The sequence below is a fragment of the Geospiza fortis genome, unplaced genomic scaffold, assembly GCF_000277835.1.
Source record: "Geospiza fortis unplaced genomic scaffold, GeoFor_1.0 scaffold8, whole genome shotgun sequence".
Lineage (NCBI taxonomy): Eukaryota > Metazoa > Chordata > Aves > Passeriformes > Thraupidae > Geospiza > Geospiza fortis.
Window position 1 is genome coordinate 759,024 of NW_005054414.1, and position 21,794 is coordinate 780,817.

The 21,794-nt window shown below is 46.0% G+C and overlaps 1 protein-coding gene across 3 annotated transcripts in view; it reads left to right on the forward strand.

Annotated features, from left to right (window-relative positions):
- Positions 1–21,794, forward strand: part of DENND2A (DENN domain containing 2A) — a 34,493-nt gene that overhangs the window by 8,484 nt on the left and 4,215 nt on the right. For 2 of the 3 annotated variants that reach the window (XM_031061434.1, XM_005426395.3), the window contains exons 5-15: positions 1,237–1,434; positions 3,354–3,447; positions 4,755–4,805; positions 7,656–7,843; positions 8,531–8,640; positions 8,852–8,921; positions 9,533–9,610; positions 10,107–10,247; positions 12,513–12,661; positions 19,653–19,830; positions 20,664–20,705. In XM_031061434.1, the coding sequence (XP_030917294.1) occupies positions 1,237–1,434; positions 3,354–3,447; positions 4,755–4,805; positions 7,656–7,843; positions 8,531–8,640; positions 8,852–8,921; positions 9,533–9,610; positions 10,107–10,247; positions 12,513–12,661; positions 19,653–19,830; positions 20,664–20,705 (1,299 nt within the window). The remainder of the gene's footprint in view (positions 1–1,236; positions 1,435–3,353; positions 3,448–4,754; positions 4,806–7,655; positions 7,844–8,530; positions 8,641–8,851; positions 8,922–9,532; positions 9,611–10,106; positions 10,248–12,512; positions 12,662–19,652; positions 19,831–20,663; positions 20,706–21,794) is intronic. The other variant, XM_031061433.1, reaches the window with a different exon arrangement.

Here is a 21,794-nt window from a genome sequence, read left to right on the forward strand (position 1 = left end):
CTGAGCAGGAGTCATTGTGTTACTCTGCTGTGCTTTGGTGTCTAAAAGCCCTGATCTGCATCAGTCAGAAAAGAAATGCTGCAGCTCTCTTGGCAGCTGATGGGTTTGCAGTGGCAGCATTCATCCTGTGGAGAGCCTGGCCAGGCTGCAGGGATGGGGAATGGCTCTGGACAGACTTTCAGGACTACTACAGATGTAGCAGCTCATATCTCTGGTGCAGAATGGGATTCTTCAGTGCAAAGACTCCCTACAGCCTCATTTTTACATAACTTCTCTGTAGGTGGCAAACGTTTTTGTGACCTGAGCATCTTTTGCCAAATCCAGAAACACCTGGGCTAACCTGAATGGATTAATTGGTGTGACTAATAACTGCTGAGTATGTCTGCTGGTGGAGGCAGATGGTGGTGCTGCCTCAGCTACAGGCACAGTGCTGCTGTGAATTGTTCAGAACTAGGCTGGATAACTCTCCCCCACACTTCTTAGTGCCAGATAAATCCCCTGGCAGTGCAGATTCTGTTCTCACAAAAGGTGCAATTTACCTTGTCAGAACTACTGGGAAATTCTGTAGGAGAAGATGAAAAGTGTTCTTATTGAGCATCTTTCTGGTGAGAAGTAGTTTGCCCCTCTTTATCTGGAGCTTAGCTTTCTACTTCTCTGATGCTATTTTTGGTTAGAGACTTTAGGAACTTCACTCTGCTACTTTAACATCTTCTGTTGTACTCCCACCAAACTTGCTAATGAATTTGGGAGGAAAGCAGTCTCCATAATTGTCTAACAGCATCTCTTGTACCATTTGAAATACCTGATTCTGGCTCCTGTCAAAGGCAGCCATACTGACAGTGCTTTTTGCCTGCTCTCACTGCTTCTCTGTCCCTCCTGGCTAGCTGCTCCTTATCCCAAATGCCTGTGGTTGGTTGGTTAGTCTTGTCCTGTTTACAATCCCAGCATCTGGATTACCCAAATCCTGGGAGATTTTTTTCCACACTGGAGCAAGACCTTCTTGGCCAACCCCTGAGCTTGTGTTCTGTTCTGGAATGAAAATGGGCTGGTTAAATTGCTGGCCAAGGCATAGTCTGGCAGCTGCATGGGTTTCCTGCATGTGCAGAAGTCCATGGGCACTCTCAGGCTATTTTGACAACTGAGTGCTGTGGCTGGATTTACTGATATGAAGTGTAAGCAGTGGAGTAAAGACCCACGAGGTTCTGTGGTCATTCATTCCTTCTCCTCCATTTCCAGTTGCTTTCCAAGCCCACGTTTTTCCGGCAAAACTCGGAGCGGCGGAGTTTCAAACTGCCGGACATACGGAAACTGAGCCGGGATGGGACTGGCTCACCATCCAAGGTCAGCCCTCCCTCAACCCCCAGCAGTCCAGATGACACCTTCTTCTCCTTGGGAGACGCTCAGAATGGCAAGAGGAGAAGGAAGATTCCCAAGGTAAAGATTCCCTAGGGTTTTGTCTTTTTTGTTTGGCTTCTTCCAGGCAGGAAAGTGAGTATGAGACCAGGTTTTCTTTAGTTTCCAACATGTGGCATCCCTGCAAGGTAGCTGCTGTCCTGGCTGCTGGCTTGACTTGTGCTTAACCCCCTTTCTGCCTGAAGGAGAAGGCACACAAACATGTCTGCACCTTTCAAAGAAGTTATTTTTCCATCTGAGATTTCATAATAAGAAAAAAAATTACATTGTAATTTTGGGATAGAAATTGAAGTATGTCAGAGAGGAAAGAAGCAATTCATATTTTGCAGAAGATATGCCACATTATACTCCCTTCTGTGCTTCCTGGATGGGACAGTCAGAAATTGTCTGTGTGTTGTGTGTTTGTTTCCTCCTGGAAAACTGTTGTTCTTTGTTCTAATTGATGCACTGGCTGTTTATAATTTAAGGTGTGACTGTAGGTGAGCAATGAACATAATGACGGGTGAGAAAAGGACTTGTCTGCAGTTATGAGCATTTTCTGCAGCAACATTTCCTATTTCTTACTTGGATACAGCATTACTCCTTTTAAATTTATTTTCTTTCAGATCTGGCAGGATGTGTATTCAATCCAAATGAGGTTTGGCAGCAGTCTATCTATTGAATGTTTCAAAAACACAGTTAGAAAAACACTGTTGCTTATCCCGGTCTTTGCAGGATAAGCAGAGGCTACCAGGGACAGTCTGTGGCGATTTTTTTTCCAAACCCACAGTTTGCATTTGGGGAAAAAGGGATGTGTTTGTGTATCTTCTTTGTTTCCTGGTTGCCAGATCTGTGTTCATGTTTGCATATCTGATTTTTGAATGCCCTCTCTGTGTGCCTCAGCCTTTCAGGAATGAGCCAAAGACTGCAAATGTTTAGGGTTTCTTTCCCCAGTATGTCTTCACATCTGTGCATGGGCTTGAGCTCTGTCTGTGTGTTCACACATACTTTTATGTCAATTGAAGAGAGGATTTCAAGTGTTTATTTACCCCTCAGTGCCACTGAGCAGTCATGCAGGGCCAGGTCAGAACTGAGGTTTGCTTGTCAAGGGCAGCATCACCTGAGGCTTGAGCTGGGCATCTGGGTGAAGGCTGCACTTCCACAGCAGAGCATCCTGCCTCCCACTTCAATATTTGTGTTCAGAGTTGCCTGACCAAGTAGGTGGTGAGCCTGTCTTACCCTGAGCTCACAAGACATGTGTGGATGTAAATCTGGAATATGAATTTATTCCAATTATTTATGGAATAAATCTGAATGCTGTGGCCATATCCCACTGCTCCTGCCTGGCACCTTGAGAAGGAGGCAGGTCTGCTCAGGGAGGAAACCTGGCATGGCTCTGCTGCAATTCCCCTCCCCTTCAGGAATGGACAGGGAGACCAGAGGCACTGAATGAGCCACTGAACCCAGCACTGCCCCACAGTGAAATGTCCTCTCTCTTGGCCAGCTGGGAGCACAGGGTTTACAGGATTTGCAAAGGAAACCACTGGTGTAAAATATTTCCGTATCACCAGCCTCCACCCTTCTCAATTTCTTCAGCCATCCTCCAGCCAGTTTTCTGCTTCCAAGCCTGCAGACCAGGACAGGTTGCCAAGGGACCCTCTGGTGCTCCCTGGAGCATGGGTCATGGTGTGGAGAGATGGACTCTGTAGCTGATACAGCTACACAGTGTGGAAGTGCATCAGGTGTGGCCTTTCAGCAGGGTTTGTTCCCCTGGGCTTTGCTGTACCAGAGTGAGCATGGGCAGCACAGCGTAGACCCTGGGAATTGTGCCTCCTGCACCATCAAGGGAACAGTTTCACTATGGCCAAGGTTGGGATAAAGAGCACTTTGCACGAAATTCTAACTCAGTTTCTTGCCTGGGGAAGAAGTTAACCTTGTTTGTTTGTGTGTTTGCTGAGCAGCTGGTGTTGAAAATCAATGCCATTTACGAGGCACGGAGGGGAAAGAAACGTGTCAAGAGACTATCACAGTCTACAGAGAGCAATTCAGGGAAAGGTAAAGGAGCTTCACATCATCATTCCTCTAAGACTTTCTGAGGACTTGCTCTGGACTTTAGACTGCCTTAGTGGTTTATGTGACACTTTCTAGCACTTCATCCAATCCAGACTAAGGTTGAGTTGGAATTTCCACTTTTCCACTCTTTTTTTTTTTTTTTTTTTTTTTTTTTTTTTTTTTTTTTTTTTTTTTTAAGGAATAAGGGCTGTTCCTCTGCCCTTTGGTTAAAATGGAAGTTTTCTGTTTTTCTTGCTTCATTTTCAGTCCATGGCTTTGCATGATAACCTTATAGGTCACCCCAAACATGTCCCCTCTTTTTGATGTTTATTTCTGGAACATGTTGGAAGCTTTGGAGAGGAATGTTCTGTCCAAAAACTCTGATTTGTTGAGATCAAAATATTTTGTGGGAATGTGTCACTTCAGTGAACTGTCCAATGGAAGACAGGAGATTTTGGAACAGCCCTGGTTCTTTCACCATCCCAATAAACAAATAGCCTCAGTTGGGAATCAGGCTTTCTGCAGTTGACTGTAGGACCATCTCCATCATAGCAGGACTGAGACTTTCAGCCTCCCACTGTCAATTAACAACTTGCCCAAAGCATTCAGACACTTCAGAGCAATTGCTTTTAAGCATCTCATCTCAATAAAAATTAAGATTGTGTCTTTCCAACACAGGATGTTTTTCCAAAACACTTTAATATCCAGCAGAAGGTGACCACCTCTATTTGTTTCCCACAATTATTTGTTACTGTTTATCCCATTTCATAAAGCATAGACAGCCACAGGGTGGATGAGTGTGTTTATATGAACTTTCAGGGAAAGCATCCCAGACTTTTTATACCCCTCCCTATAGCATCATTCAGAGAAATAGATCATTGGACCATATAGACCTTGAATCTAATTCAGTCTGACAATTTTGTTTGTTTGTTTGTTTCTTTTCTTGGTTTTATCCCATGTCCCGGAAACTACTGCATATTAACGAGTATTTTACCTTGGTGTTGTGCTTATACAGACTTGGATAAAATACTGTTCTGGCATTTTATTCTTTATGCAGCTCTTCTGGCTGTGCAAAATTGATTTGTTGTTGGTTTGGGTGTTTTATCCCTGAATGAATGGGAAGATACCAGGGTTGGTAAGCTGAATATTTGTGGGTATGTGCACCCTTGAAAAGAACAAGGCCCTTGGGACCTAAGCTGCTTCCCCTGAAGTTGCCAGTCCCACTTTCTCATGCCAGTGATAAGAAATGCACAGCTATAAATAGACTTTCCTTAATTCATCTTCCCCTTACTTTCTTTTTTTTTCCCTAGTTACAGATGAAAACAGTGAATCAGACAGTGACACTGAAGAGAAGCTGAAAGGTAAGGCAAATGTGTGGAGAGAGCAAATGGCTCCTGATGAACTCTGCTCTGAGCTCCTAGGACAAGATCTCTCCTCTGTGTCCTACCTTTGGAGAAGGACCTTGTTTCTGCATGGAACATAGGAGAACATGAAGATCTCAATGCTGCAGGAGAAAATCCGTGGGCAGAGGGCTACAGGAGCCCAAAACAAACATCTCTTCCAGCTCCCATCAAAGCTCCCTCTTGACTGACTTTCCCAGGAGGAGTATTGGACACTGAGGAAATACAGTGAGATTTCTCTAAGTGCAGAGTCAGAAATGTGTGACCAGACTGGCAGAAGCAGTGTTGCATGGCACTGGATGTCCAGACAGCTCAGCACATGCTTGCTGTGGGAGAAAAGCCACCAGCCAGACTGCCTAGCTAGGAAAACAGAGTGGCACTATGTGATTTATTGCTGGTTAAACTCTCCTGCACTGGCTGGGTTGGGATAAAGCACTACATTTCTTTCTTCACTCTTGTAGGATTATTTGATGTACTGGTCTCCAAAATACTCTCGTGAAACTTTGTACTGGTAATTAGCCCCTGCACATTCTGGGGACATTGCTGTCTTTTGGGAATTTGGGGGTCATATTAATAATCCTGGCAGAGTTAGAATGCAAGATGGAAACTCCCTCACATTCCAAAGTTTCCTGGCTCACATGCACATCAGATCTGGATAGCAGGTCAGTTCAGTTCCAAGCTGAAAAGACAGGCATGAGCTGTGTCAGCCACCATGCACTGGGAGTGGGAGTGCTCATTCTCACCCTCTTGCAGGTTTTTAGAAGTGAAACCTCCGGCTGAGTTCCCTCTTGTGAGCACAGCTTCCCACTGAAGAACTACTGTATGCTCTTGCTTTCATCTGCTTTGAAATCTTTTATCTGTATTGCTTTGTTAGCAAGAGCAAGCTGAAAATTGCTGCCAGTGCCTACTTTTTGACAGGTTCTAAGGCTAGGCTGGAGACAGGAGAGAGGGTTTGCACCAGGATGGTGCAGAAAATACATTCACAACCCTCCTGAAATGCTGTGAAAATACAGAGCATGTTCAGATTTAGCTGAGAAAGGCAGTGTAGATGTGGCCAGGAAGACTTGAACTCTTGCCTGCTGCTGGTTGCCATAGTGAATCATGTGCATCATCCTGTGTTTCTCTGTAACTGCAGCTCAGAACTCCCTAGAGAGAGGATGATGGAGATCATATGAAGTCACCTCAAATCCAACAGCACTGGGCTTTGGACAATATCCAGATCCAGACCTGGGTCTGAGTGACTATGCAAGTCTGCATGAGTGTGAACAGGAGCTCTGGCACTTGCTGTTTGCTCTAACTACAGCTGTATTCTGCTTTATGCCTTGTTGAACTGTTGACTTCCCTATTTTTAAATAGGAAAGTGAGATGATTTAGCAAGTTTCTTGTATTTGGGACTTTGGTTTGTGTGTTACATGAAATGTACACACCAGCCAGGTACTTCTGCATGCAAGTCACTGTACATCATCTGAGACACAGTAAATCATAAGGTTGGATGGCAGAGCTGGAAGTGCTGACCCTTGGAAAGGAAAAATCTTGGAAGACAAACTGTGCCATGATGACAGCAGTAAAATTCTGGTATCTTTAGAATATAAACAGTGCAGATCTTGAGCGAGATTTTCAGAAGCACTCAGCATTGCTGTGACACTGCTCCTTTTGAAGTCCCTGGTGAAACAGAAAGCATTTCTGAAAGCTTTACAACCCTAGAGCAAATAACATAATAGGTAACAAGACAAAGGACTCTAAGCCATCTTTCCAGGGCCTTAACTGCCCAGGGTTTTTTACACTTTCTGATTTGAGAGGCACCTCAAGGTTGCCTTGAATTTCATTGTCTGGAATAGTCCGTGAGTGGCACAACTTTTCCAGACAAAAGATCAATAAGTATATCCCATCTCTCAGGAAGTCCTGTCTCCCAAGCAGATATCTTATGTATTGGAGTTCCTACAGTGTCTCTGTGGTGGTTGTTTCCATCAAAAAGTTGCATTGCCACCCACCTTCCCAAAAAGCAAAGCTGTGAGAGTGTGCTGTAGTCTCTGCTTGTAGTTAATTCTTTCTTTTTTTTGTAGCAGGGATAAGGGAGACATCATGGAGATTTAATTTGGGATGCAACTGTAAAACGAAGCAGGGGGTGGTCTCAGGGAATTTCATCTTGTCTCTTCTCAGCAGGCAACTTTTCATTACTTTCCATGCTGGAATGTTTATTGTCCCATGGCTCATGTGTGTGTTGCAGTTACAGCTTGCTTGTTTTCCCATTGTCTTGGTGAACTTGTAGAAGCATGGCACTGAGAGATTTATTTTAGGCACAGGAAGAACCAGCATGAGCCAGCATTTTTCACTGGCACCTCTTTTCTCATGTTCTCTGTTGTTGGCCTACAGCCCAGCCTGTGTGCTGGAGCTGGGAGTCCCCAGCATTACTCAGACAGCCCAGCCCTGGCCTGACCCAGGTGCTGGTCTTGTAGAACCGAGGGGATTGCTGCCCATAGCCTCCTCTGAACAAAGGTGGGCAATCACCTCACTGTGCTGGCTTTGCAAAGTGCATAAATGAGTGCTAGGATGAGTGGCTGGACATTATCTCTTACAAAATGTCCTACATGGATCTCAGCTTGGGCTGTAAAAGCTATCCATGAAATCCTTCTGCTGCCAAAGTTCTTCAGGGTGATGGCACGAGATTATGACCCATCTCTGTCATTATTTATAGTGCAGCTTCCAAAAGAAGCTTTCCACTGAGAAAGCCAGTGCAGGGAGGTGATTTCAGGTTCATCCCTCAGTCTGTGCAGAGCCAGAGCAAGCCAGGCTCTCTGTGTGTTCCTGCAGCTCACAGCCAGCGCCTGGTGCACGTGAAGTCGCGGCTGAAGCAAACGCCGCGCTACCAGACCCTGGAGCGGGACCTGATCGAGTACCAGGAGAGGCAGCTCTTCGAGTACTTCGTTGTGGTGTCGCTGCACAAGAAGCAGGCTGGGGCTGCCTACATCCCTGAGGTCACCCAGCAGTTCCCACTGAAGGTCTGTCTCGGGTTGTGTGGGGCATTTGGATCTCTGGAGGAGCTGCAGCTTCTCTGTTGAGCACGTGTTGTGTCAGTGACCCTCTGCTGTGTCAGCATTGAGGGACGCTGAAGATGGTGGAAGGGCTTCAGTCACTGCCTGAGAATTGTCATGGTATTGCTCACTCCTGAAAGAGCAGCTGATTTCTATCTTTTGCTGCCCTTGGCTATGACTTTTACGTAGCTATCCCCTTTCTCCCCCTTTCCTCTTTAAAGAGAACTGATGGTTAGGAGAAGATACATGTTCTGAAAGGGAAGGAACAGCTTTCAGTGATAGCCTAGCTCAAAATGGGGAAGGAGGAATGGGAGAAACACAGAGCCAGTGTTATAGAGTGTTTGTAAATGGGATGTGACCAGAGCTCCCCTCAAGACTTCAGTTCTCTTTCCCCTTGCTGCAAGGTGTGTCCCAGGTTAGAGGCACAGTATAGCAGAGTCAGGTGCTGCAGAGACAGGGCTTGGTGGAATTGGGGCACAGAGTTACCTTGAGATATCTAAAGATTAGGTGAGCCAGAATCACAGAAATTTTAGTATCTTCCATGCAGAAGCTTAGCCTCTGTCATCACCTCTTCATTTGTCACAGGAAAAATATTTGGAGTCATTCCATCCCCACATGACTAATTGGAAACATTCCTTCTCTCCATTCTGCTAGCTTGAGCGCTCATTCAAATTCATGCGTGAGGCAGAAGATCAGTTGAAAGCTATTCCCCAGTTTTGCTTCCCTGATGCAAAGGACTGGGCCCCCATCCATCAATTTGCCAGGTAAGTGCTGTACTTTGTATCCTGACTCATGAGAAACAGATTTCTATATCAAGCTAATTAAATGCAAGAGCTGTTACGGTAGAAGATTGGGCAGAACTCTGAGAGGGGTGTATAGGAAATTCAGAAATACTGGGGGTTTATTGGATTTGTGTGTCTGGGACTGGTAATGAGGCTGATGGGTATCTTGTCCTTCTGGTTTCTCTTTCTGCAGTGAGACATTCTCATTTGTCCTGACGGGGGAAGATGGAAGCAGGCGATTTGGGTATTGTAGGAGGCTGCTGGTAATTATCCCTGAGTTTTTTACTTTTCCTAGTGGTGCAGCCTTCTGTGGGGTTGGTGTTACTGGCACCCATTCTGGAAAGTGGAAGGCTGCTACTCTTTCAGTGTGGAATGAGAAGAGCAGCAACAGAGCAGCTTTGCTCTCTTCTGTTCAGTGCCAAAGTCCCTCTCTGTGTCCCATCCTCCAGTCCAGACATAAATTTCTTGCATTTTCCTTGCACCAGCACTTTACCATGGCCATGGACTGTTGTTTCACCTCTGAAGCTGAAGACAGGGTTTATCCTCTTTACGTTTGGATACATATTAAGCAGTTGTCTAAACCTGTGCTGGTCCTGTAGGTTCAGAGTTGTCTCTGTAGATCAGTCTGCTCTGCCTTTGTCATTTGATTTAGGTAAGCTGGGACCACACTGTGGATGTGCCCATTTCTCCTCCCTGTTTCTGGGGTACCAGGGTTTGAGCCAGGCTGTCATCATCACCATACTGTCAAATGCCTGCCAGTTTCAGAGCCAGCCAGTGAGATGCACAACTAAGAGACCAGTCACTCTATCTTTGCAGTAGTTATAACTCTGACATTTCCTTGGTTTTTTGTGTGTGTTTGTGTTTGTCTTGAAAGCCCAGTGGAAAAGGGAAGCGTCTCCCAGAAGTTTACTGCATTGTGAGTCGCCTTGGATGCTTCAATCTCTTCTCTAAGGTGAGGGGGGAGAAAGAGAAGGAATTTATGCTGTAGGTGAAGAGGAACTTGAGAGTGAAGCCAGCACCTGAATAAATGGGGATCAGGGAAGCTGATAGCTGAAGAAAGGATCTGAAAGATTTGGTGAGGCAACCACATGCTAATTCCAGAACCTAGCAAAAGCACAGTTAATAGGAAAACTAGATTGTCAGCTCTTGCCTACTTCCTCAGCACAACCTCCCAGAATGCAAGAGAGGTTAAAAAGTGGAGTCCTGACTCTGAGTGTAGTGGGGAGTTTGCAAATCTTCAGCTTTCCCTGGAGCTGTGTTTCTTCTGAAAAAAGAGCTCCAGGGTCTTCAGTTGCACCTTTTGCCTTCTTTCTCTTGACACATGTCAATACTCCATGTCAATACTGGATTAAGGAGAGGACATAGATAGATACCAGTGCCCTTCATTCCTGGTGTTATCTCCCTCCTCCTGATTTGCATGTTTTTGTGTCTTCATGCCTTTTTTTCAGATCTTGGATGAGGTTGAGAAGAGACGGGGCATTTCCCCAGCCCTGGTGCAGCCTCTCATGAGGAGTGTCATGGAGGCACCTTTCCCAGCTCTGGGCAGGACCATTACAGTCAAGAACTTCTTGCCAGGCTCAGGAACAGAGGTAAAGACATTCCTAGAGAGAGGGAGACAGGCCAGCAAATGGTGCAGGACTAGCAACTGAAAGTTGGGACCATGGCATAGCACTGGGGATCTTCAAGAACAGATGATCTGTCAGCTGTGGGGGGAAGCTGGGGTGTAAAACAGGGGACCAGAGGGGATTCTATGGAGACTTCAGTGACTCAGAATCAAAATGGAAATCCTATGGTAAAAATGAATGTAAGCACACAGCCTAATATATCAAAAGGAACCAGGACATTGGTGCCAGGAGGCACAGACAGCAGGTCCTGTGCTGCCCAGCATATGACTTGGATCTGCTCAAGGCCACCACACTTAACTTCCTAATGACAGGTTTGAACAATGTGCTCCAGCACCCTGAATACAGAACCTCTGTTTGTGTGGATCAGGTCAAAAAATCCTTGAAAGCACACCAGGCTAATGTTGCAGCCTTTGAGAATGGCATTTTCACAGTGTGGAGGTGGTGATCTGTGTTGCATCTCACATGATGTGGTGTGAGGACAGCAGGAGGGTTTTAAGAGTGCAGAGCTTTAGGGCATGGCATTGAAGGACTGTTGGGGGATGGAGAGAGACAAATTGAAGGTAGTTTTGGCCATACTTGGTGCAGGGCCTGGTATGCCTTGAATGTGAGAGGGAGGAAGGCAAATGAGTTGATAAAGTTGTGTCTGCAGGCTCTCAGCAGAGCACTACATGATGACATTCTCCTCAACCCAACTGGAAACAGTCACAACTAAATGACATTACTGCAGAGTACATGCAAAACTGGTTAAAAATGTATGCTGGAGGAGCAAAGTCCCAGTGGTGTGCTGTGAGAATATTGTGGCTGGTTTGTGTCTGGGATACTGTTCATTAATTATCTGATTGATGGCATAAACTCCACATTTACAGAGTACAGCACTGGGATGGAGGCAGGCACTTTGGAGAGTAAGGGATTAACAGTCAAAGTGCCCCACTCCCCTGAATTCAAGAAACATGTTCAAGTGTTCAAGAAATGACTGGATGTGGCACTGTGGTCTAGTTGTCATGGTGGTGATCAGTTGGACTCAATGATCTTAGAGACCTTTTCCAGTCTAAATGATTCCCTGATTCTGTAAATGGAACATCTGGTGGGAAAATCAATATGGACAAGAGCAAAATGCTGGGAGGAAGAAAGGAGTAGTCCAATACAACATGAAAGCAACTGAGTGAGCAGTGGTACTTCAGAGGGGGATCTGGTGGTACTGTGAGCCATAAAGTGAGCAAAAGTAAGTGTGGTATTATTTAGACAAAATCCTTCATTGTGAAAGCAAGTGAAGGGATGAATAAAACAGGAAAGCAAATTTTCTGCTTTCCATTGTTGATGGAATTTTCTTTAGAGTATCGTTTTCCAAAACATGCACCCACTAGGAGGAAGCCCCAGAAGGGTAGTTCTGTTTACTAAGTGGTCTAGAAAATGCAGGCAAAGCTTGAGAAAATTGTTTACTTAATATAGAAAACAAAAGACAAAGGAAGACACGTGATAACCTTTCAATACACAAGAAGTTTCCTACAGAGAGGAATGTGACCAGTTGCTCTCAGTGTATACTGAGAGTAAGACAACAATAATTGAAGTAATTTGCCACTGACATGTTTCAGCTGCAGGCTTGGTGTTGGTGAGGGTAGTTCAGAACTAGGGTAATTTTCTTGTGGGTTTTATGAAATGTGTGGTGTTGGAGGCTTTCAAAAACAATTTAGATAAGCATCTGTCTAAGATAAGGAGTATGAAGTGCTAAGGTGCTATGACAGACATTATTTAAGTAGATATGAACAAAGAAAAATATCCACAGGCTGCTCTTGTCTGTAACTGATATAAAAAATTTATGGTCAGGAGGTTAGGCATCCAGATTCTTGCAGTAAAAAATAAATAAATCCTAACTGTAAAAGTCAGAGTGTAGATTTGAAAGGCTCCATGACATTCTGCTGCCTGAAAACCACTCCTAGCTGGACACAAACTAGTTTTTCCCCTTATGAAGAGCTTACTCTCCTCAGTCCAGTGGGAAGAACTTGTGGTTGATCTCATGCTGTGCCTATTGGAGTGGACTCTGGATTCTCTTCATCTGGAAGAAGGATTTATGGGAGGCCTTTGGAAGGACTGTGGTTGAGGACTTACTGCTCTGTGGTGCTCACCAGCAGTCAGTGAGGGCTACTGGCTCTGAAAATACCTGCTGGGTCCTTGCTTGGCACACTCTGGGTGGCACCAGGAGCTCACCTGTGCTCTTTTTGTCCCCCCCAGGTCATCGAGCTGCGGCGGCCCCTCGACTCCAGGCTGGAGCACGTTGATTTCGAGTCCTTGTTCACCTCCCTGAGCGTGCGGCACCTGAGCAGAGTCTTTGCCTCCTTGCTGCTGGAAAGGAGGGTGATCTTCATTGCAGACAAGCTCAGGTACCCTCTTGCATTCCCCTAAAGAAAATGCTGGCAAGGAAGGGAGGCTGGGAAGGCTGCAGTGACAGATCTCTCTGCTTTGTTCTTTTTCTTCTCTGCCCTTTTCAACCTCGTAACGACGTGAATAGGGCTGTTCTTCCCAGGAATTGGGAACTTAGGCCATGAACCATAATTTCATTTTGCAGCTTGCAAAAAGTGCTGCTTCTCGTCCCCAAGGAGAACCAAATTCCACTTCCTCCAGATAATTTCAGATCCCTGGTGCTAAGGAAGCAAAACCCCTCCTTCTGCTCCATCGTGCTGCACTGTTCCCTGCTGAGCTGTGCTTGGGTTTGCAGGGATCAAGCCTTGTGCAGAGATCACTGTCCCTTCTGAGTTCCCTAATGTCACAAAATCTTCTTGGTTTTTCTGCTTGTATTTTCATATTGGTTTCTAAATACTTCTTTTTTCTTATGGGAATGAAAACAAAGGATGCAGCGAAATGGGGAAATGAGGGAGGGGAAATGAGGAGGGGAAATGAGACAGAGGACTTCCCTCTTCTATTTTGAATCTGCTCAATTTGCTCTTTTAAAAATATATTTGTTTGCTCTCCTAAATGATGAAAATGGGTCTGGGTTTCTTTAAGATCTTGTGCAGCTGGTGGCTGGCAGCTCTCCAGCCCTTGAAGCACTTGAGGATTCAGGGAGGAAAGTTCGCCAGGGCTGGGGAAAGAAAAGCTGCCTGGATGAGTAATGACACTGAGGAGCACGCTCAGGTTTCAGGAGTGTACAGTGCCCCTAAGCTGTCTGTTTTCACAACTTCCAGGCAGCAGCCTGCAGCTCTGGGACTGAGCACTGGGGCACAGAATGGAGAGGCCCCTTCTAGAGGAAAGTGAAGGGGAAAAATTCATTCTGCATGGATCCGGAGCTCTCTGTGGGCAGAGCTCAGGCAGTCTCATCACAGGAATAGAAAGGCTGGGAGAGGGAAGTTGTGACACTGCTTGCAGATGTCTTGGTTCAGAAAGGGGAAAATTTGCCTCTTTATAATTCCTGATATTTTATGTGTGTAGAAACTTGGTATTCTGGATACTTAAACCACACATTTCATGCAGAGCATTTAGATTTGTATTGAAAGTGAGAGAATTCATCCAAACACTACATCTCTATGTAACATATATGATTTATGACATCATCTATGACCACAGGCTCTCAAGTATTTTTCTCTTCTTCTGTAGGATAAATTTTACATTCTGAGAAAAAAATTTAAGGACACAGATTGACACTGTAATCTCTACATGAGAGCTGGGTGGTATCAGGAAATGGCAGGGAACTTTTTGATGGGGGGTTGAGACATCACTTTAGAATGAACATTCCTTTAACAAATCTTTTCCTATCACATTTTTACACGACAGCACAACACTGTGTATTCTTAGCATGGGGTGTGAGATCTGTAATTGAAGGCACCTTGATGAGTTTTGGTGTTCATTTCCCACCCCTGTATCTTTTGTCAGGATATCTAGGCTCCTTAGGAATGAGTCCAGCTGTACAGGCCTTTAAAAGAGTGGGAGAGACCTATAGAATCATAGTTCTAGAATCTCTGAATATCTCATAAACAGCTTTTTTTTTTCCTGTGAAAAAAGAATTGTCATGTTTAAAAGATCCAGGGTCTGTTAGACCACAGGGCTCAGATTCAAATATTTACCATAGATTTGCCATCTCTCTATGAGACTTTTAATATTTGATATTTCTGAGAAGACCTTGCTCTGAGCAATTTCAGGAGAGTCTTTTTCTTTTCCTCTTACAAAATATGAAGTTTGTCTGGCTTATTTTCATGGAGCAAAAGCTTGGAAATGATCCCAAAGGATTGTAAAGATGTGAAATGCAGAAAACAAAGAAAATATCCCTCAAAATTAAGTAACTGCTGTATTTTAATCCATTTCAGTGACTTGAATGGACTGGCATTATGAGCCTTTCCTAAGGTGAGCATTCTCTTCTACTCATAGGTGGACCTTCCGTGTTTTGAAAGCTGATGCTATTGTAGATACAGGATCTTCTGTCCAAATTATATTTTTCCTGTGACAGGAACACATTGAACTCAAGTTAAGTAGCATTCACTCTAGGAGTGAAAATGCCAATTTGAGAGGAAAGATAAGAAACACTTTTTGGAAATAGCTGAAGAGAAGGAAAAAAACTATAAAAGCAGCTGTTGGAAAGTGCTCAGAGGTTAGGAATGCTAGAAATAATCCAGCTGAGATGGATTAATGGGAAGAGTGCAGGTGACACAGTGAAAGATGCACAATAAATTACGTTTATCATTAATCTTTGGGGCTCTTCTTGTGGGTACTATCAATAACTATTTGTCCATGTTTGAAAAGGTGTGTCTGGGTCTGAGAGAAAGAGAAATGATGTGTGCAATTTATTTACATCCTTTAATTGCTATAAAATCAGTCTGTGGGAAAAGAAAGCTGAAAGGTCTCCTGCCAAATACTGCATGAGCTGTGAAATGTTTTCAAGCTGAGCCAAAAAATGCAACTAACAAGTGTGCAGCAAGTGAAATACTTTGTCTTTTCCATCTTTAGAATGAGCATTGAGTGTTTAAATACCTGTCAATCCACAGCTTGGCAGCGGAAAAGGAAAGAATTTGGTTTATTAGTTTTTGCGTGGGTTTTTTTCTCTGTCACTATGGATACTGGAGTATACATTGCCTCACAACCCAGGAAAATGACTTTGTTAAAACTGTGTTGGTCTTCCCCCAGCTTTTGTTCATTCCTGCAATGTTAACTTTAGTCCCTGGGCAGTCGAGACAGTGGCATGGGTTAGACACTGCAACATGAGAGCTGCTTTTGTTTCAAAGGGATGTTGCCTGGCACGCAGCTCCAGGCACTGCCAAACAACCTTTTAGAAGGCATAGTTCGGCTAAAATCACCTGATGTCACAAGGTACCTCAAGCTGGGCAGTTTTTAATGGCCTGAGCAGGAGATCTTGTGATTCAGAAGGCTTTTTGAAAAGAAAAGCTTGCAGAGGCTTAAAATCAAAGCCTCCTTTTTCCAGATCTCAAAAGCTTGTTGTGGATCTGACCAACTCAAGCAATTGCCTCTGTCTCTGCCAGAAACCACAGCTGTATCAACAACACAAAGTGGTCATTGTTATCAAAGGCAGATCTGAAAGAATTAGAGTAGACACTTTAAATGTGGTCATCCCCAGCAAAAGGTAATTAATCATCAGGAAGAACCCTCTACCATGTGCTACAAAAACAAATCTGGGACTGTGAATATCAGCCTAGCAGGTTTTTCCCTTTTTGCCCTGTGATTAGGGAGAAGAAGAAACCCAAGGATGAAGTTTGATAATGGTGTTGTCTCTTCAGATCATCTTAGTACTCATTCCTTCACCTGCACAAACCTGCCATGTTGTGGGAGTCAGTGAGGGTCCCCAGAGAGCTGGTAGAACTTGGCATCCTCCTGGTGGGATTTGCAGCAGTGCTGTGTGAAGTCATGGGACAATGCTTGGAAGCTGCTGTGCCTGCTAAATGTTGTAAACCAGAACTGTAATCCATCATAAGTAACTCCAGATGTGACATGGTGTCAGAAATCTGAAGGTGTTTGTAAAACAAATCCTACTGTGGCAGAGCTTATTAAAAAAAATTAAAATATACATATTCAAATAGTCTTAAATTGCCAAATGCTAGCATATTTTGAGCAGTTTGGTTAGTGCAGGGACCACAGGACTTCCTGGCATTAAATACAGCAGGATGTTTGATTCATTGGTGTGTTTCAGAAATCATGCAGATCCTAAACCCAAAGAGGGAGTCAGCCTTAGAGGCTTTTTATCACATATGCTTGCCTTTGGAGTGGAAAGCAACCAGCCTGAACAGACAGTGTCCCTTTGGAGAAGCTGTTGCAACTTGTCAAGGTGTCTTTTAGAGCAAGTCAAGCTAGTCTTGGAGCAAGTTTTCCCAGGAGAGGAAAAAGGTTTCTATGTAGTTGCAGCTGTCTGTATTGGCCACCTGTGTTCAAGGTGGCTCCCAAGAAGCAGCAGCTTCGCAGGGTGCTGTGTGCTGGGAAGTCTTGTTGTTCAAGCAAACAAGTGTCACAGGCTGCTGCAGTATCATTGCTCTGACCAAGGGAATGCTTACCCAGGGAGATCTGTGTGTCAGTCCCACCCAAATCAGCCCTTTAGGGAGGGGTCTGAGGCTTCTTGTGTGCTCAGTACTTTTTAGCCTCTGTACTAGCCTTGGCATCTCAGTCTCACACGCAGCTCAACCATTTTCCCTGCAGAGGGCTGAAAATGAACTCCTGAAAATGTGCTCAGCATCTTGAAAGCCTTCTTCAAAGACCTGCAACATTTTAAAGGTTACTCATGAAACCAATAGCCTTAGAAAGTGGTGCCTGTGTCCCGTTTGAACAGCTGGACTGAACCTGTGTGGCCTGAGGGTGGCTCCTGACACTTCCCAGAGCTCACTGCAGTCATGTGGCTGCTGCCTGAAGAGTCACACAGGTGGCATAAAAGGGATTTATCAAGCTGGATTCTTTTGCAAGGCTCATCAGCCTGGTGTGACTCAGCAGTCCCTTAGTGCCAAATGCTGCAGTGCCAAATGCAAGAGAAAGAGAGATCTTAGGCTTGAGTCACTCTAGATGGCCATGGTTCTCCTGGCTCCTGGCAACCTGCAGCTCCCTGAGACTACCTGCAGAGCAAGTCTGACATGTGCAAAAGGTACCTCAGTGATACCTCCTCTGTCCATCCCTGAACTGCTCTGCTTACAAGGGAGGCTCACAGACCTCAACCCTACCAGTATGGTTCCCTGGAAGGGTCTTCCACAGTGAGAAATGTTTGGGAGCAGAGCTCGCTGGGTTTCACTCTGGAGGCGTTGAGTCATGCACAGATGGAAGGGTGGAAGGGGAAGTTATCTTTACTTCCCACTGCCTGGTGTGTACAATTTCAGACTTAACACAGCTCTGCCTTTGACTTGCGCTCTCTGGAGCTGGGCCATCTCTCCTCCCCCTCGATCTCTCACGTACCATGTGTGCTCACTGGGCTGAGCAAGAACAAGGCACCATAAATATAGCAGGAGACAGCTTGCCATAATATCTCACCATGCCATAAATAACCACGTGCTTCAGCTGCTCACTGCTCCTCTCTGGAGCTACCTGCACTCAGAGATGTTTTCCATGGGTTTTCACATGCTGTCTGTAAATTCAGATCCCATGTTTAGGCAGAAAATTTGGATACACCTTCAAAATAGAGGATTGGTGACAAATGTAAAACTTCTAATACTTCCACGTTCACCTTCTGCTCAAAGGAGAGGAACAGTGGGTGGTGATAATGCCCCACTGCTGTGCACAAGTGATGAAAGGTGCAGTTCTTTCAGCTTTCACTATGCTGCTGCTGCTATTACCAGGTCTATTATCAGTCAGAAATCGAGGAGTGGAAAATATGCTCTGCAGTAATGGAGAGGAAGAGAAGCCCCTGCTTTTGTATCTGCTAACATGACCTGAAATGTATGAGTAGCACAGCTTTGAAGAAGATGGTTTTTAAAGGATTTCATTATCTTGGAGTGCACTCCTAAGATGACACATTCACTTTTGTTGCAGTTCCTTTCAAGATTAGCTTGTATGAAAGATACAACAAAAATCATCTACTTTGATATTATTCCCACATTTTTTCTGGGTGTGTTTGTTTTTTTTTTTAATGTTTCTGTTTCTCGCTACCTCTGTGTTTTCTCATTATTTTAATTTTGCTTCTCTCAGATTCATTATCTGCCTTGCATTTGTGATAGACATGGCAAGGTGTGGGCTAGCTGATGATGGCAGGCACAGCTGAGAGGCAGCCTGCAGGAGTCAATGCAGGGAGGGGGATACACTCATGCCTTCCCAAAAATCATGTGGAACTGACGGGTTTTTTCCCATTTAAAGCCACCACTCTGTAACAGAGCCTTTGGAGGGTGTTCCTCTGTTTTTACAGAGTATCCCCTTAAAAAAGACAGTCCTTTGGGAGTGAAGAGAGAGGAAACTGTCCCCATGTTGTGAAGAGACTTTCTCAGAACACACATCTTTCCCAAGCGCCAGTTCCCTACCTGTCACAGTCCCAGATAAAATTTTCAGGTTGAGCAGATTCCGGCCTCTCCCCTGGGATCTTCTCATCTCCAAAAAGTGTCATGTGTTTAACAATGTTTGTTGCCTGATTACTTCATACTGTCACACTGATGTCCCAGCAGCTACAATTTTGTTCTGCTAACCTGAGCTTACCTGATGGAAGCCAGCCAGCTGTGCCCCAGCCATGTCACTCTGCTCAGCGTGCCCTAGTGACACAGCACAGGGATGCACATCCACCAAACTTAACTGGAGTGGGGAGGGAAAGCAAGCTGCACTTTTCAGAGCAAGCTGAAGTCCACACCCATCAAACCCCTTCCCTCTCAAGTCAGCAATAAACCCAGCTTGCTGAATGTAAATTCTGCCATGGAGTCTAATGGGAGCCATCTGGGCATCCTTCTCTATCCACGTGGCTCCTGCATGCTGCACCAGCCTCCTTCCTCTCCTTCCTCTCCTTTCCTGGATGCTGGTAAAACCAAATGATGTTATATATACCGGATTTATAGCAGCTAGCCTTCCCCCTCCCTTGACACATAAAAATGCTTCCAGACCCAGAAGAGATTAATAACTGGTGCCCTGTGGCAAGCTCTGCCATGGCTTACTGGATATCCAGCCAGAGAGCTGTGGGAGAATGAACTCATTTTTCTAAGGAGAGGCAGTGGCATAGAAGATGCAGTGTTTGTCTGATATTTTCCATCAGGACACTGGAGCAGCAGATCCCTGATTCAGTGGAACCCATCTCCTCTCATAGGAGCATGGGCTGGGGTCATCTTTTAGAAGTCATTGCTTCTGAAGCTGAAAAATGGGGTCAGTAACGTGGGAAAGCCCTTAGTAATTAGAGATATCAATCAGGGAGCAGTTGATTTCTAGGAAGCACCCCTGATTCCCTGCCTGACCAGCTGTTACCCTTGGTTATGTTTTGTCTTCCAGCACTCTGTCCAAGTGTTGCCATGCCACAGTGGCCCTGCTGTACCCGTTCACCTGGCAGCACACCTACATCCCCGTGCTGCCGCCCTCCATGATCGACATCGTGTGCTCGCCCACCCCCTTCCTCATCGGCCTGCTCTCCAGCTCCCTGCCCCGCCTGAAGGAGCTGCCCGTGGAGGAGGTGAGTCCTCATCCCCACTGGGAGTCCTGCATCCCCACTGGGAGTCCTGCATCCCCACTGTGAATGAGTCCTGCATCCCCACTCTGAGTCCTGCACCCACACCCTGCTGTACTCGAGGTTCTTCCCCATAGGCTGAGCTGTTTTCTGCCAGCTGGCAGTGCCAGGGAGCAGAGCTCTCATCCTCTGGCTGCCGTGAGTGTGGGGTAAGGGCAGAGCTGAGTGCTCCCCCAGGCAGACAAAGCTCTGTGCTCTGCCTTGGCCACAGCTTGGGAAGGCAGGGGGCTGGAGTCTCCCACTGTGCGGCTGCTGTGGGTAGGAGGTGGTTTTATTGCCGTTTATACTGGTTTCTGCATGGTGCTGTCCAGGGGCTGCATGTAAATCCTGTCAGTCTCAAGTGTGATTGCTACAGCCTGACCAGGACAGCTGCCCCTCAGGTTAACACAAGAGCCTCACAATAGCAATAAATAATTAAGAACTGGATTCCTGAGGCACAAGGGTGAGCACAACAAGGCTGAATCTGATCTCTGCCTCCACCAACAGTGCAGCACATGGGGAGAAAGGATGAAGCTCTGACCCTGCTGGGTGGTAAAGGAGCAGAGGGCCAGGTCTGGAGCACAGCTCCTGCTGTCCAAGCTGGGCTGTGGTTTGCAGTGGCATCCCTAGAAAGCCACAACACCGGCTGTGCTCCTGGGTCACGCTGGGTGCCTCCTCCAGCTGCAGTGGAGGGTAGGAGGAGCAGGGAAGTGTTTCATCCAGAGCAGTTACAGATTAAGATAAACTCTGATGGTGGAAATAATTGCTTCCCCTTTTGATTCTTGCTCTTTCATTCTTAGGTCCTCGTCGTTGACCTTGTAAATAATCGGTTTCTGAGACAGGTGAGCAGAGCTAATTCACATCCTTTTCTCCCCTTTTTCCTCCATAACTTACCTCCATCTGTGACCTGCCTGGCTGGATGGATCACTTTCTACCCACTCAAAAACCGAGGCAGAGCTTGTGGTGGGCAGCGTTATAGGGGTTGCTGTGTATATATGTAACATCAGCATCCCAAACCACAGCTGTTGAGGACTAAATCATTGGGAATTACCTCTTTCTCTTTTTTTTTTTTAGAGGGGAAAATGGTGGCACTTGGGCACTATAGGTGCTCAAGTGTCATCCTGCAAGGCAGAGGACAGAGCTGGAAAGCTTTGGCTCAGCACTGTCTGCTGGGAGGCAGTGTGGGTTCTTGCAGCCTGTGCCTGTCAGTTCATCTCCCATCACATACTCTGCCCTGAGTGGGAGGGGAGCCTTGCTGGTTTTTTGAAATCCTTACTGCCTCAGGAGCTTGTGGTTCCTCAATCCAGTCCTTGCACTGGATGGGTCAGAGGCAGGAAGGTGGTGCACGGGAGCCTCTGTGTTGCTCTGCAGGCAATATCTCCTGCTGATTTTCACTTCCCTTTGTTGTGGAAGGAGGAGTGGGAAGGGGAGGAGGAAGGGAAGAGGATAAATGAGCAAACATACTCCTGGCCCAGGAGGCTCTTTTTTCCCAGAGCTTTTTGGCAGATCGCTGAGCAGCGCTGGCAGTGTGGGTCTGTGCCAGGGCTCAGTCCCGTGACTCAGATGGGCTGAGTGCTCCTCCTGCTGCTCCCCCTGACTCAGATGGGCTGAGTGCTCCTCCTGCTGCACGGAGCAGCCTGTGGGAGAAGGCCAAGCCCTCCCACAGCCCTTGCCTGCCAGCTGCCTCAGCTCTGGGGTAATTCTTTACCTTGCACCTCTCTTCTGAAGGCTTCAGCTGAATCAGCCGACTCAGCCAGGGCTGGTAGGAGCTCTGCACAGTCACTGGCAGATCCTTGGCTCCCATGCTCCCTGGGAATTCCTTATGCCTGTGTAAGAGGTTTGGTGCCTGAGCAGAGGCTCTGCTCACCTGGCCACGTGCCAGCATTGTTCACACACCTCCTCTTTGTGGCAAGGCCAGTGCTCATGGGCAG